The following is a 16,649-nucleotide window of genomic DNA, read 5'->3' on the forward strand; positions in this document are numbered from 1 at the left end:
TTCCCATGCATCTGTTTCCTTCTGGTAGGATCTATTATCATCAACTCCCTTCTCCTATGCATCTGTTTCCTTCTGTTAATCACTTGTGGAGTCTTTTGGAGAAGTTCTCTTTTGTTTCTCTCGCATGTTTTTCTTCATGATGTTTTTCTTCATAGTTGCTGTTAGTTGTTATCTTTGAGGTTTCTCATGTTTCCTAATTTACTAAAGGTTAGTTATCCTTATAAGTCAAAGATTTATAGTCTTGTTATTATGGCGAAAGCCAACAATACCTTCACTATTTTTCACAATATTAACTAGAAAAATGAAATGTAACATGTAATCGAAGCAACCAAGGGACCCTGCCGTTGCTGCTAAAAGTCCTCTATACAGCCCCAACATCATTTATAGAGAAATAGTAACTAGACATCCCAGACCTAGTAAACCCCACTGATTACTACCCCCTGTTAGTATTTCAGGTGGGTAGTGATGAAATGGGTAGGAGGAGGCCGAAATCAATTAAAAGAGATTTTAGAGCCTTAGGGCAGCAGCTCGAGGGGTCAGGAACACAAGTTGTCTTCTCTTCTATCCCACCAGTGGCAACTGTGAATAAAGAAATTATAGGAAGAGGCAAGAGATCAACGTGTGGCTCCGGGACTGGTGTTACAGGCAGGGCTTTGGGTTTTTCGAACATAGGTGGCTATATGAGACACCTGGCATGCCATTGTCAGGTGGGACACAGCTGTCCCAGAGGGGGAAAAGAATTTTGGGGCAGGAGTTAGCAGGGCTCATTGACTGGTCTTTAAACTAGATATGAGGGGGGAAGGGGAGATAACTGGGCCTGTCAAGATTAAACCTGAGGAAAGCATGCCACGGTTTGAAGGAGACCACATTAGTGAGGACTCCCACTCTGACATTTCATCAGAGAAAGGTGATAGACGTTTAGAAATTACTGCTAGAGAACATTGGGAAAACCCTTTCCTAGAAGGGGAAAAGGGTACTAGGCTAAGAGTTAACAAAGCTCATGGACAGAGCTTTAAGCCGAAAGTTAAGGGGGAAGGGGATGAAACCAGGCCCGCTGGTAATGAACCTGAGTGTCAAGGGCCAAAGATGGGGGTGAAATCAGTAGCCCAGGTCAAGTGCATCTACGCTAATGCACGTAGCATGGGCAACAAACAGGATGAGCTAGAAGCCATTGTGCGGCAGGACAACTACGACATAGTCGCCATCACGGAAACGTGGTGGGATGATGGTCATGACTGGAATGCTGCAATGAGTGGCTATAAGCTCTTCAGAAGGAATAGGCAAGGAAGGAGGGGGGGGTGTGGCTCTGTACATTAGGGAGCTGTTTGACTCTATAGAGATAGACTCCAGTGATGAAGAAGTTGAGTGTTTATGGGTAAGGGTGAAAGGGAAGGCTAACAGAGGTGATTTTGTGCTGGGAGTCTGCTATAGACCACCCAACCAGGATGAGCAGGTTGATGAGGTATTCTATAAGCGGCTGGCTGCAGTCTCGCAAACGCCAGCCCTTGTTCTAGTTGGGGACTTCAACTTACCAGACATCTGCTGGAAATATAACACAGCAGAGAGCAGGCAGGCTAGGAGGTTCCTCGAGTGTATGGAGGATAACTTCCTGACACAAATGGTAGGTGAGCCTACCAGGGGAGGTGCCTTGCTAGACCTACTGTTCACAAACAAAGAAGGGCTAGTGGGGGACGTGGAGGTCGGAGGCCGTCTTGGGCTTAGTGACCATGAAATGGTTAAGTTTTCCATCCATAGTGAGGTAAGGAAGGGGGTTAACAAAACCTCCATCTTGGACTTCCGGTGGGCAGACTTTAGCCTGTTCAGAACCCTGGTGGGGAGAGTCCCGTGGGAGGTAGTCCTGAGAGACAAAGGAGCCCAGGAAGGCTGGACGCTCTTCAAGAGGGAAATCCTAAAGGCCCAGGAGCAGGCTGTCCCCATGAGGCGCACAATTAAAGGGCGGGGAAAATGGCCGGCCTGGATGAACAAAGAGCTCTTGATGGGACTTAAGGAAAAAAGGAAGGTTTACCACCTTTGGAAGAGGGGACAGGCAACTCAGGAGGAGTACAGAGATCGTGTTAGGTCATACAGAGAGAAAATCAGGAAGGCAAAAGCCCAGCTGGAGCTCAACCTGGCAATTAACATAAGGGACAACAAAAAAAGTTTCTATAAATACATCAACAAAAAGAGAGTGACAGAGAATGTCCATCCCTTACTGGATGCGGGGGGAAACCTTGCAACCAAGGACGAGGAGAAGGCTGAGATACTTAATGCCTTCTTTGCCTCTGTCTTTAATAGTCAGACCAGCTACCCCCAGGGTGTTCAGCTTCTTGGGCTGGAAGATAAGAATGGAGAACAGGACAACTCCCCTGTAATCCAGGGGGAAGTAGTTAATGATTTGCTTATGCACCTGGACACGCATAAGTCTATGGGGCCGGACGGGATTCACCCAAAGGTTCTCAGGGAGCTGGCAGGAGAGCTCACCAAGCCTCTCTCCATTATCTATCAACAATCCTGGTCAACAGGAGAGGTGCCGGATGACTGGAGGGTGGCCAATGTGACGCCCATCTACAAGAAGGGTCGGAAGGAGGATCCCGGAAACTACAGGCCTGTCAGCCTGACCTCGGTACCGGGAAAGATCATGGAGAGGATCATCCTGAGCGAGCTCTCAAGGCAAGTGCAGGGCAGCCAAGGGATCAGGGCCAGCCAGCATGGGTTTATGAAAAGGAGGTCCTGCCTGACCAACTTGATCTCTTTCTATGACCATGTGACCCGCTTTCTCGATGAGGGGAAGGCTGTGGATGCTGTCTATAGGGACTTTGGTAAGGCCTTCGACACCGTCCCCCACGGCATTCTCCTGGAGAAACTGGAGAATCATGGCATAGACAAGTGTACCCTCCGCTGGATAAAAAACTGGCTGGATGGCCGTGCCCAGAGAGTTGTGATTAATGGAGCAAAATCTGGTTGGCGGCCGGTCACCAGTGGTGTCCCTCAGGGCTCAGTTTTGGGGCCAGTCTTGTTCAATATCTTTATTGATGATCTAGACAAGGGGATTCAATGCACCCTCAGTAAGTTTGCGGATGACACCAAACTAGGTGGGAGTGTTGATCTGCTTGAGGGTCGGAAGGCTCTACAGAGGGATCTAGACAGGTTGGATCAATGGGCCAAGGCCAATGGGATGAGGTTTAATAAGGCCAAGTGCCGGGTCCTGCATTTTGGTCACAACAACCCCAGGCAACACTACAGGCTTGGGGAAGAGTGGCTGGAAAGCTGCCCGGCAGAAAAGGACCTGGGAGTGTTAGTGGACGGCCGGCTTAACATGAGCCAGCAGTGTGCTCAGGTGGCCAAGGCGGCCAATGGCATCCTGGCTTGTATCAGGAATAGCGTGGCCAGCAGGAGTAGGGAAGTCATCGTGCCTCTGTACTCCGCACTGGTGAGGCCTCACCTCAAGTACTGTGTTCAGTTCTGGGCCCCTCACTACAGGAAAGACATTGAAGTGCTGGAGTGTGTCCAGAGGAGAGCCACCAAGCTGGTGAGGGGTCTGGAGAACAAGTCCTATGAGGAGAGGCTGAGGGAGCTGGGCATGTTTAGTTTGGAGAAGAGGAGGCTGAGGGGAGACCTCATTGCCCTCTACAACTACCTGAAAGGAAACCGTAGAGAGGCAGGGGTTGGCCTCTTCTCCCAAGGGAATAACGACAGGACCAGAGGAAATGGTCTGAAGCTGCGGCAAGGGAGATTTAGATTAGATATTAGGAGGAATTACTTTACTGAAAGAGTGGTCAGGCACTGGAACAGCCTGCCCAGGGAGGTGGTGGAGTCACCATCCCTGGAGGTATTTAAGAAACGTGTAGACATGGCTCTTCAGGGCATGCTCTAGTGCCCAAGATTATTGGTTTGTGGTGGGGTGTTATGTGTGGGGTTGTGGGTGTGGAGTTTAGTAGGGGTGTGTGTGTTTGTTTTTTTGTTTGTTTTTTTTTGGTTTTTGTTTTTGTTTTTTTTTTTTTTTTGTGGTTGGACTCGATGATCTCAGAGGTCCCTTCCAACCACTAAGATTCTGTGATTCTGTGACATGATTTATCTAAGAACTAACTACTAGAACTAACTACTTGCACTCTAAGCCTGGACTGTTAGCAGTCATGAACCTAATACAGAAACAACACAAAAAACTCCATGCTAGTCCCTCAATAGTTCTCTGCATTACAAGAAAAAAAATCCTAGAAATCCATTCATTTCTTCTAGTATAGTACCGACAATCCACAGAAGGCCCAGGATTACAGCTGCTTGTGCTACATGAGGGCACAGACTTGTGTAGTTAGTTTGAGAAGAGCAAGTGCTGTTGCTGTCTCCATTTCCTATGGCTAATAAGCAGATCTACTATTCCGACAAGTATTTTGACGAGCAGTACGAGTATTGGTGCGAGACTGGGAGGGCTGGGCTGGCTGAAGGCCTTAGAAAGGGGCCTTTGTTGCCCCTTTCAGGAGAAGGAAAGGCATGATTTGGGTGGGTGCCTCTTTCTCGGACTGTGAGGTGACTTTAGGAGAGTAAGCACTGCTAGTGTTGGTTGTGAGCGCAGCTCTAGAGAGCGACGTTATTAGCTCATCTCTGTGAAACCAGGGTAGCTGAAACCTCCCGGACAGGAGCAGCATCTTGCCTCTTTATCACGGGCACCCACGATAAAGATTGGGGGGGGGGGAATCAGGCGATTCAATTGTTTGGTTTGGTCTGTCTTGTTTCCTTTTTGGAGTCGTCTCTAGTAAGCGGGCAATGCCAACTCCAGTCAGAGGGTACTGAAGGAAGCAGTGGGGATTGAAGCCCGCTGGGTTTCCCTGGCACAGTGGCTGTGGTAGAGATAAATGCTGCTGCGTGGAGGCCAGCACTGATGGATGGTATGAGCTTGACTCTAGCTGCTGAGACCTGGGTAGCCTTCTATATGTTCTTTTAAAGCTATGCTGTAGCACTGACCTGTTCTGAATTGTAACTGATGCTAGCAGGAGTGACTTCTAAAAGTGTAAAGTATGTATTTTTCTAATCACTTTAATTGCTCATATGATAGTTAATTGCCATGAATGTACTTGTGTACCACAAGTACTGTGATTAGAGCATGCAGGGGACTGAATCTTCTGTTTTAGGCAATAAATTGAAGATTTCAGTGTGCAGTTGCATTAAAGATGTAATATTTGGTAGGCAAAGTGAATTTAAAATTGCTTTTTTGAACTGATGCCTCATAATCCAGTTAGTATCCATTAACACTGTAGGCTTCTTTCTAGGAGGTTTTTGGTATTTGTTAACTGAACTTGCTTATTGTCTTTCAGTATGGATTTGTGCAAGTTTTCTAGTGTATACTAAGACAGGTGTTGGTGTGTGTGCAATATGAGTTTAATAATTAAACTTCTACAGACATGTGATGCTGCCAAGAGAACTTTCAAAGCAAGTACCAAAAACTCATTTAATGTCCGAAGAGGAATGGAGACGACTTAGTGTTCAGCAAAGTCTTGGCTGGGTTCACTACATGATCCATGAGCCAGGTAAGCACAGCTAAATAAAACAAGATGAACAAAGGAGTCTAAAATACCACACCTCTGGTGCTTGAAACTGAAGCTCAGTGTGTAGTTACTTTCCTCTAGAATCCAATTGGAGTTTCCTGCTAAATGTTTAGACTTCTTTATCTGCCTGTTATTTTTACCAACATAAGTAGTGTAGCGACCTTTATTCTAAACCTTCACCCCTCACTCTCGGAACTGGACGTGCAAAATGCTAGCTTCCTTCTAGGTATCTGCAGCCTCTTAGCAGACAAAACACACTAGATTTAAATATGTTCCTATCTCTGTCTATAAAAAGAGGTTTTGGTGAGATCTTGAGTTATGTTAGTATCTCAGTGACTGCCCCAAACTTGATGTAGCAGCACATCTTTGTATAATGAAATTGACATACCTACCTCATACAAAACCTTAATAGATGCTCACCTAGATGAGGTCCTGTATCAATGCTATGAAAAAAATCTGTAGTATAGTTTGAGCTCTAGCTATACTGCCTGCTAAAAGCTACACTGAAGCCAGGGTCTTTTCAGTTACTGAGCTGTGAAGCTCTAAAACTTCGCTAAGTATAAAATACTGAGAACAACCATTCTAAATACCTTTTTAGTCAGTCTTGTTAATGGTGATTTAACTGGTGGTGGATGAATTGCAATTAGTCCCATGGAGTTCCAAGCTTCCAAAGAACCAGTAGTAGTAATTAGCCTAATCTTCCAGTGTTTGTCTTATCTGGGCACCTTTGATACTTGAGCTTTTTTTGAAGGTATTTATGATTAAGTCAATGTTCATGTAGTCAACTTCTGTTGATAACTAAAGTGGCTTTTGATGCTTGTCACTTAGTACATACTTGACCAGGACAGAATCACCACTTTATTGGAGCAAGTTACAGTGATGAAGTTCATCAAATAGCCCAGTGTAGAGACAGAACTGGTACCACTTCTGCTGTTTGGGGCTGGGGTGTTGGGGTTTTCTGGTTTTGTGGGGGTTTTTTTGTGTGTGTGGTTTTCTTGTTTGTTTGTTTTGTGTTGTTTGTGGTTTTGGTTTTTTTTTTTAGTACTTCCTTAAGCTTACGAAACTGCCAACTTTTGGTATTAAACTTTCAAAGGCATCTGTGACTATTCCATGGTTACTACAAAGTTGATCTGGAAATACCATACATGGAGACCTTCCTGTGGACTTGATTTCTTAGTCTGCTTGTTATCTGACGGGAAGTTTCAATTATTGTTCAAGCTCTTTTAAATCAAAGAAGTATCTGTAATCAGGACTTGAGTGACAGGCTGACGCTTTGTTCAATTTTATTTTCAGAGCCACATATTCTTCTTTTCAGAAGACCCTTTCCAAAGGATGAACAAAAATAAACTGCCTTCTAGAAATCTCCTAAATCTTTTAGAGCTTTACGTGTATGAGTGTATGCATGTTGGTAGTATTCAGTGAATACTTGAAAGTGTACAAAACATACATCCATACATGTGCATGAGATGTATTATTTACAGCTACAAAGCTCAGTCAAATGCAATTCCAAGTAGGCTGCAATGATATTAAAAGATTAATGAAGTTATCTTTAATGGAATTGCCTGTTTGACTTTTTAATTTGTTTAAGTTTACATATTGCATGTTCTGACTAGATAATCTCATTACCTGTGTTCAATAACTTTCACACTTTTCTACTAAACAGTTTAGCATGTTCAAATTCAATGGCTCCATCTGTTCAGTAGTAGGCATAAAGGAATAAACTTTTAATGCTCTGTAAAACCTGAATGTCCTAATTAACCAGACAAAACTAATATTCTTGTCTAACATGTTAGAAGAGGGGGAAAAAAAAGTTGAGGAAAAAAATTTAACTTGGGAAAGCTACTTTGTTTCTATGCAGGAATTGTTTTAGCCTGCTGTTGTGGTTTCAGTTGGGACAGAGTTCTTACTAGCAGCTGGTATAGTGCTATGTTTTGGATTTGGGAATAGTGTGATAGCTCACTGGTGTTTTTAGTTTCTAAGCAATCAAGGCTTTTTCTGCTCATACTGCCCTGTGGGGGGGGGAGAGGAGAGGAGGAGCTACAGCTGGGGCAGCTGACCCCAACTGACCAAAGTAATAGTCCATGACACGTGATGTCATGCTCAGTATATAAAGCTGGGGGGAAGAAGGAGGAAGGGAGGGATGTTTGGAGTTACAGTGTTTTGTCTTCAAGTAACCATGGAGCCTTGCTTTCCTGGAAATGGATGAACACTTGCCTGCCAATGGGAAGTACTGAATGAATTCCTTGTTTTGCTTTGCTTGCACATGTGGCTTTTGCTTTACTTATTAAACTGTCTTTATCTCATCCCATGAGTGTTTTGTGGTGTTTTTTTTTTTACTCTTCTGATTCTCTCCCCCATCCCACTGGGGGTGAGTGAGCACCCATGCAATGTGTCGTGCTCAACCACGACACTTGCAGTCGTAAGTTTCTGACCCTTATTTGAGTTACTCTTACAAAAATATAAAGTTAAAAGTAAATCAAGTGAGTTTTGCAACTGCTCCTGACTAGTTCCTAAATAGCAGCTAAGTAATCTGAAAAGAAAGGTGGCAGTGATAGGTAATACTCAGACTAGCCTCCAAGAGCCCCAAACTATTGGACTCTCGAGTTGATGCTGGTTGTAATGTGATTACTTATCCTGCAGTGACTTAAGCTATCTCTATGGTTTAAACTTGTCCTAAGGTGTTTAGTATATTAAAAACTTCATTGAGCTTTTTAATACTTAAGTTATTTTAGTAGTACCAATTATCTTTCTGTCCCAACCTTTAAGTCGGGCTTTAGCCTGCACTTCCCTCCTTGTTGGTTTGGGTTGGGTTTTTTTGGTGTTTTCTTTTCCTCCTAGGAAGCTAGCTTGTACTCTTTCTGGGTATGGACAGCAGTGGTTTAGAAGTGTGGTCAAAGTAAACAGTGCTTTCCATCTAACAAACCTCGCTGATAGCAGAACAGTACATATTCAATTACATGAAGCATAAAAGGCCATAGCTAATACAGTAAAACTCTAATCAGTCCTTATTTAGAGAGTTGTGCGTCAGCAATAGGTGAGTGAGTACATGGACTCAATATAAACAAGTTCAGAGGTGATTAGTTGCTGCAAACTGGTCCCTGTGGTAGTAGCCCTGCAATAAGGTTAGGTTTGGTTTTTGTTTTTTTTTTAATAGTGCCTCAGTATAACTTGTTTGAATGCAGTCTACAATATCACTGATACTGTAAAGGTGATATGGTGCTAGAGAGAGGTAAATGATGCCGTGGAATAACTGGAATGCAGTTTTGATCAGGTCAGAACAGAAAAGCAGTTCATTGCTGTAGGAGAGAACACAGCCAGTTACAGAGTTCATATACCATTTAGGTTATACAACTTGTTCTCTCACTGTTGTGTGAAAAGGGGCAAAGCAGTTTTGGCAGAAAATAAACCCCCTTGCGTTCTAATAATCCTCACTGAGGTGGGAGGCTAGGTGCGGCTAGGTTTAAATTCTGAGTGATGCCCAATTCAGCACTATCAGTCCAATCGCATTTAATATGCGTTAAACTGTTACGATTTGGATACGCTAATAGTGGACTGCACCTTCAGTCTAGTCGTGCTCATGAACTAGCACGGCCACTCTCCAGTCTTTGGTCGCGTTCAGTGAGAAACTGAAATGACTAGCTACTTAAAAAAGTGCAGTTTATTTAAACAACAGATATACAGGTTCTTAGGATTGCCGGTGATAAATACACTGTCTGCAAAGCACGTGCAAATGAAAGTATTGTTACATATACAAAACACGCGACAAAGTTATAAACGATACAGCCTGGCTCTAAATGTAGAAAAGAGAGTCTTTAGAGAAATTTCTAAGTTTCCCGAGGAAGCACTCGGTGTAATCGAAGTCTTACCCAAAGGCGTCCCTATGGGGGGGAAGAGAGGCTCAGCCCGTCGACTGATCCCAGAAGTCAGTGATGTAATTCTTCGCAATGGTGCCTTCCCTGGGTATCCCCCCTCTCTCGGGCTATTTTTATACTATTTGTTATCTTCAAGGTGGAGTTTGAGTGACTTTAGTCATACATACTTTTATCATGATTGGTGTAAATTTCTCTCGCTTCACAATTAAAGGTATAGTTTACAAGAAATTCAGGGTGCAGACTCAAGAAGGAGTGGTCGCACCTTGGAGGTGGGTAGCCTTCGGGATGGAGGTGTGTTTTGTTATTATAATGACATTATAATGAGCAAAGTTCGCACAAAGGACAGCATTTCATCAAAATTTGACAAAATGTTGGCTCTGAGCATCGAGCGGGCAGCTAATTGGCAGCTTATCTGTTTCATGGTATCATCCCATTCCCGTATCTGCTATACATCATAAGGTAAAGCCGCGGAATAATTGCATTCCGTCCCATACCTTATGTAGCTTATCAGGGAACCACAGATGTATTCTTCATGCCAGCTGCAGCTGTTTTCTACCTCAGAAGCCTCTTGATTTTATACTTTTCCTTAATGTGTGAACAATGCTGTATTTTTAGCCAATTTAGTATTTATTCCACACTCACCAAACCATGTCAGATAAGCCGGACTACAGTAAATCACAACAAAGAGTGGTAATGCGTTACTTCAGTTAGGGAGGTTCCAGACAGTCAGATAAGGAACTCCTAGACAATACCTTTTTAGTAAAAACTTACTACTTTGTTAATTAAGTTGTGTTGACTTGGTGAGACTGTTAGGTCATGCTGCAAATATTTCTGAACTAGTAAGGCCTATGAGGTGTTAACTATTCTATTTTCACAGTGACTCGCCATAAATACTGCATGGACCTATATCATTTGACTGCTAAAGCTGTAGAGATTGGAACAGTGTGGCCTAGATGTTTCCTACCCAATTCTGGAGCCATCATCCTAATAGAAAGAATAGTGGGGAATTATACTTATGCTTAGTCTCAATTCATACAGGCATTCTGGGGACAAAGATCAAATGTAGTGTAGAACAGGTCTTGGTACCCTGCCTCAGGTAGGATCAAACCAAGGAAGCTGTATCAGTCTAATTCTACTCTGTCTGGGTAGGGGTTGTTCATGTATGTGGTGAAATATGCTGTCTGTCTTTAACTCACAGCTGCCAACTATTTGACTCTCAACCACCTGTGGCTATCAGCTGCTCAAAATGTTTAATGTCAATAATGTCTCAAAAAAACATTGTTTGCTGTGGCTCTACCCAGGAGCTGCAGCATGAGCTCATTCCCTTGCATATCTGCTTCTCTGCCTTGCCCCTGACTCCCCAGCTGTCACTGTGGCAGTGGGACTTCGTTGGAATACCCATGTGGAGCCAAGCCCTTGACCATGGCACCACCCTGCATGTTCTGTTGTTGACTGGTAGTGACATCATTTTTTTGGTGCCGCTCTGAGAAGTATGTGGGTAGACTGGTACATTGCAATTGGGTGCTGCAGCCCTTCCTTGCTATGTCCTTGGAGAGGCAGTTGGGCTGGGCTGGGCTTGGCCCGAGGCAGTGAGGTAAGGGTGGTGATAGCCCTGCATTCCCCTGCTCCCTTCCCTCCTTTTCCCTGACCAGTTATGTAACTGGGGGTGGGGAGCAGCTTCCCCTGATGTCTTCTCCCGCAGAATCTTCATGGATGGAAAGGACCTTTGAGATCATCAAGTCCAACCAAACAACCTACAATCTCTACCCTTCAGAGCATGCCCTGAAGTGCCACATCTAGACGTTTCTTAAATACCTCTAGGGATGGTGACTCAACCACCTCCCTGGGCAGGCTGTTCCAGCACCTGACCACTCTTTCAGTAAAGTAATTCTTCCTAATAGCTAATCTAAACCTCCCCTGCTGCAGCTTCAGACCATTTCCTCTGGTCCTGTCATTATTCACCTGGGAGAAGAGGCCACCACCCACCTCTCTCCACCCTCCTTTCAGGTAGTTGTGGAGGGCAATGAGGTCTCCTCTCAGCCTCCTCTTCTCCAGGCTAAACATGCCCAGCTCCCTCAGCCTCTCCTCATATGACTTGGTCTCCAGACCCCTCACCAGCCTGGTAGCTCTCCTCTGGACACGCTCCAGCACCTCAATGTCCCTCCTGTACAGAGGGGCCCAGAACTGAACACAGTACTCGAGGTGAGGCCTCACCAGTGCCGAGTACAGAGGCACCATCACTTCCCTGCTCCTGCTGGCCACGCTATTCCTGATACAAGCCAGAATGCTGTTGGCCTTCTTGGCCCCCTGGGCACACTGCTGGCTCATGTTAAGCTGGCCGTCCACCAGCACCCCCAGGTCCTTTTCTGCTGGGCAGCTTTCCAGCCACTCTGCCCCAAGCCTGTAGCATTGCTTGGGGTTGTTGTGACCAAAATGCAGGACCCGGCACTTGGCCTTATTAAACCTCATACAGTTGGCCTTGGCCCATCAATCCAGCCTGTCCAGGTCCCTCTGTAGGGCCTTCCTACCCTCAAGCAGATCAACACTCCCACCTAGTTTGGTGTCATCTGCAAACTTACTGAGGGTGCACTCAATCCCCTCATCCAGATCATCGATAAAGATATTAAACAAAACTGGCCCCAAAACTGAGCCCTGAGGGACACCACTGGTGACCGGCCGCCAAGAGGATTTCACCCCATTAATCCCAACTCTCTGGACACGGCCATCCAGCCAGTTTTTAACCCAGCAAAGAGGACAGTTGTCTATGCCATGATTCTCCAGTTTCTCCAGGAGAATGCCGTGGGGGACGGTGTCAAAGGCCTTACCAAAGTCCAGATAGACAACATCCACAGCCTTCCCCGCATCCAGAAGGCGGGTCACATGGTCATAGAAAGAGATCAGGTTGGTTAAGCAGGACCTCCCTTTCCTAAACCCATGCTGGCTGGCCCTGATCCCTTGGCTGCCCTGCACTTGCCTTGAGAGCTCACTCAAGATGATCCTCTCCATGATCTTCCCTGGTACCGAGGTCAGGCTGACAGGCCTGTAGTTCCCCGGATCCTCCTTCCGACCCTTCTTGTAGATGGGCATCACATTAGCCACCCTCCAGTCATCTGGTACCTCCCCTGTTGACCAGGATTGTTGATAAATGATGGAGAGGGGCTTGGTGAGCTCTCCTGCCAGCTCCCTGAGTACTCTTGGGTGAATCCCATCTGGCCCCATCGACTTATGTGCGTCTAGGTGCAGAAGCAGATCACTGACTACTTCCTCCTGGATTATGGGTGGGTTGTTCTGCTCTCCGTCCTTATCTTCCAGCTCAGGAGGCTGAGCACCCTGGGGATAGCTGGTGTGACTATTGAAGACGGAGGCAAAGAAGGCATTAAGTATCTCAGCCTTCTCCTCGTCCTTGGTTGCAACTTTCCCCCCGGCATCCAGTAAGGGATGGAGATTCTCCCTGGCTCTCTTTCTGTTGATGTATTTATAAAAGCTTTTTTTGTTGTCCTTAATGTTAGTGGCCAAGTTGAGCTCCAGCTGGGCTTTTGCCTTCCTAATTTTCTCTCTGTATAACCTAACGAGATCTCTGTACTCCTCCTGAGTTGCCTGTCCCTTCTTCCAAAGGTGGTAAACCCTCCTTTTATTCCTAAGTCCCATCAGAAGTTCCTTATTCATCCAGGCTGGCCATTTTCCCCGCCCTTTAGACTTGCGACACTTGGGCACAGCCTGCTCCTGGGCCTTTAAGATTTCCTTCTTGAAGGGCGTCCAGCCTTCCTGGACCCCTTTGCCCTTCAGGACTGTCTCCCAAGGGACTCTCTCAACCAGTGTCCTGAACAGGCCAAAGTCCGCCCTCCGGAAGTCCAAGGTGGAGGTTTTGCTAACCCCCCTCCTTACATCACTACCAATTGAAAACTTGACCATTTCATGATCACTAAACCCAAGACGACCTCCGACCACCACATCTCCCACTAGTCCTTCTCTGTTTGTGAACAGTAGGTCTAGCGAGGCACCTCCCCGGTAGGCTCGCCTACCAGTTGTGTCAGGAAGTTATCCTCCATGCACTCGAGGAACCTCCTAGCCTGCCTGCTCTCTGCTGTGTTGTATTTCCAGCAGATACCCGGCAGGTTGAAGTCCCCAACCAGAACAAGGGCTGGCGATTGCGAGACTTCAGCCAGCCACTTATAGAATACTTCATCTGTCTCCTCATCCTGGCCGGGTGGTCTGTAGCATACTCCCAGCACAAGATCATCTCCCTTATTTGCCTTCCCCTTCATCCTTACCCATAAATACTCGACTTTATCTAATCACTGGAATCTAGCTCCATACAATCAAAACATTCCCTAATGTACAGAGCCACACCCCCACCTCTCCTCCCTTGCCTATCCCTTATGAAGGGCTTATAGCCATTCATCGCAGCATTCCAGTCGTGACAGTCATCCCACCACGTTTCCGTGATGGCAACTACATCATAGCTGTCCTGCTGCACAATGGCTTCCAGCTCATCCCGTTTGTTGCCCATGCTACGTGCATTCGTGTAAACGCACTTGAGCTGGGCTACCGACTTCACCCCCATCCTTGGCCCTTTATCCCTAGGCTCGTTACTAGTGGGCCTGGTTTTATCCCCTTCCCCCTTCGTTTCTAGTTTAAAGCCCTGTCCATGAGCCTTGCTAACTCTTGGCCTAGTACCCTCTTCCCCTTTTGGGACAGGGTTTTCCCATTCTTAGCAAGCAGGCCTGGTGTCCTGTAGATCAAACTATGATCACAGAACCCAAAGCCCTGCTCGTAGCACCAGTTTTGGAGCCAGGTGTTGATCCGTACGATTTTCTTGTTCACCCATTCGTCAGTCCCCAAAGCTGGAAGGGCAGAGGAGAACACAATTTGTGCTCCCGAACCCTTGACAAGCCGTCCCAAGGCCCTGAAATCTTTCTTCATTGCCCTCAGACTTCTACTCTCCAGCTCCTCACTGTCTGCCTGTAAGATCAAAAGAGGGTAGTAATCTGAGGGCCATATCAGGCCAGGAAGCTTCCTGGCTATATCCCTAACACAGGCCCCAGGGAGGCAGCAGACCTCCCTGTGGGAAGGGTCCGGCCTGCATATGGGACCCTCAGTTCCCCTCAGAATGGGCCTCCCTATGACTATTGCCCTCCTCCTGCTCTTCACAGCAGCAGTCTTAAAGCCAAAGCAGCCAGCTCCACGCATTATCAGCATCCTTAGTTCCCTCCTCATCTATCTCCAGAGGCCCATATCTGTTCTGTACAGGCACCTGGGGGGGCATGGGGGGTCTGGAGGGGGCTCTCCTGCTACCCCGAGCAGGTATCTGCTTCCATTCCCCCCCATCCTCTCCTAGTTCCCCTCCTTCTGCCTGGTGACAAGAGGGCAGGGGATCCTCTGCCTCTCGTGGAGCCTCCTCCTGCTGCTTTTTCCCTAAGGATGGCAGGGTGTGGCTCCACCAATCAATCTCCCTTTCACACTCCCGAATGCTCCTCAGTCTTTCCACTTCCCCCTTAAGATCATTTACCTGGTCACAGCGCACACAGGCACTGTCTTTGCTGTCCTCCTGCCAGAGTGACAGACATTCCATGCAGCCCGTCGCCTGGACGGCTGCATGTCTCTCCGTCAGGTCCGTCTGTGTCGCTTTATTCCTTCTGGCTTTGGCTACAGACCTGGTGGAGACCATGTCCGCCGCTAGTATCGCCTCACCGACATACACCCTCCTCTGGTGCTCCCGGGTGGTTCCGCGGGTGACACCCAGGGAACACCCACTCACCGCTTATTTGCTCCCGAAGGGCTGCTTTTGTGAGGGGGGTGTTGGCTCCGCCCACTCCTCCTCAGCTGTTACCACCCCCGGAAGCACCGGGCACCGGCACTGGCTGGCCGCTTTTCCCGGCTTGAAAAGCCTCAAAAACGAGCCCCTTTGCCGGTCTTTTTTGCCGCGATTCCCTTCCCCGGTACAGACTTAGCTGCACTGGAGCTGGTCTCCTCGGCGAGTGGAACTAGGAACTTTTGCCGGGTACAGGAGATGAAAACGGGGTGCCCTAATCACTGTACAGATACAAGGACTCATGAGGGGTCCTTGTGGTGAGCTGTATTACTCTCATCCAGCAGTTGGGCTTGCACAGCTGATACGTCAGAGGGGGTCACTTGCAGCAGGAGTGGTTTCAAGACTGGGGCCTCCACCTTGCAGAAAGATATGTGTGGGCATATGTTTCTACAGGAGCAGGACTAATAATTTACGCTTCCTGTTTATATGGGTCTTTATTTTCACATAGGGAAGAAAAGTCTTTCTAGAAAAGGAAAATCATAGAGGGGAGAGATGAGGTGAAAACAAGTTACTTCTCATAATTTGGGACAGGGAACCTTGTGCATTACTTCCAGTGAGTTTAAGTAGAATCATAGAATGGTTTGGGTTGGAAGGGACCTTAAAGATCATCTAGTCCCAACCCCCCTGCCAAGGGCAGGGACACCTCCCACTAGACCAGGCTGCTCAAAGCCCCATCCAGCCTGGCCTTGAACACTTCCAGGGATGGGGCATCCACAACTTCCCTGGGCAACCTGTTCCAGTGCTTCACCACCCTCACAGTAAAGAATTTCTTCCTAATATCTAATCTAAATCTCCCCTCTTTCAGTTTGAAACCATTACCACTTGTCCTATCACTACACTCCCTCATAAAGAGTCCTTCCCCATCCTTCCTGTAGGCCCCCTTTAGGTACTGGAAGGCTGCTGTAAGGTCTCCCCAGAGCCTTTCTCTTCTCCAGGCTGAACAACCCCAACTCTCTCAGTCTGTCCTCATGGGAGAGGTGCTCCAGCTCTTTGATCATTTTTGTGGCCCTCCTCTGGACCCACTCCAACAGGTCCATGTCCTTCTTGTGCTGAGGGCTCCAGAGCTGGACACAGTACTCCAGGTGGGGTTGCATGAGAACAGAGCCCCCTCTAGGGGCAGAATCACCTCCCTCGACCTGCTGGCCATGCTTCTTTTGATGCAGCCCAGGATGCTGTTGGCTTTCTGGGCTGCAAGCACGCATTGCCTGCTCATGTTGAGCTTCTCGTCCACCAGCACCCCCAAGTCCTTCTCCTCAGGGCTGCTCTCAAGCCATTCTCTGCCCAGCCTGTATTTATGACTGGGATTGCCATGACCCAGGGGCAGGACCTTGCACTTGGCCTGGTTGAACTTCATGAGGTTTGCACGGGCCCACCTCTCCAGCCTGTCCAAGTCCCTCTGGATGGCATCCCTTCCCTCCAGCGTGT

The 16,649-nt window shown here is 47.1% G+C and overlaps 1 protein-coding gene across 1 annotated transcript; it reads left to right on the forward strand.

Annotated features, from left to right (window-relative positions):
* The first annotated feature begins 4,351 nt into the window (after nt 1-4,351).
* LOC128902019 (cyclin-dependent kinases regulatory subunit 2-like) lies at nt 4,352-6,886 on the forward strand. Its single transcript, XM_054184281.1, is given in 3 exon segments — nt 4,352-4,410; nt 5,395-5,522; nt 6,834-6,886. Coding segments are annotated over 3 exon segments (240 nt in total).
* The last annotated feature ends 9,763 nt before the right edge of the window (nt 6,887-16,649 follow it).

The sequence above is a fragment of the Rissa tridactyla genome, chromosome W (assembly GCF_028500815.1).
Source record: "Rissa tridactyla isolate bRisTri1 chromosome W, bRisTri1.patW.cur.20221130, whole genome shotgun sequence".
In the NCBI taxonomy this organism is placed as follows: domain Eukaryota; kingdom Metazoa; phylum Chordata; class Aves; order Charadriiformes; family Laridae; genus Rissa; species Rissa tridactyla.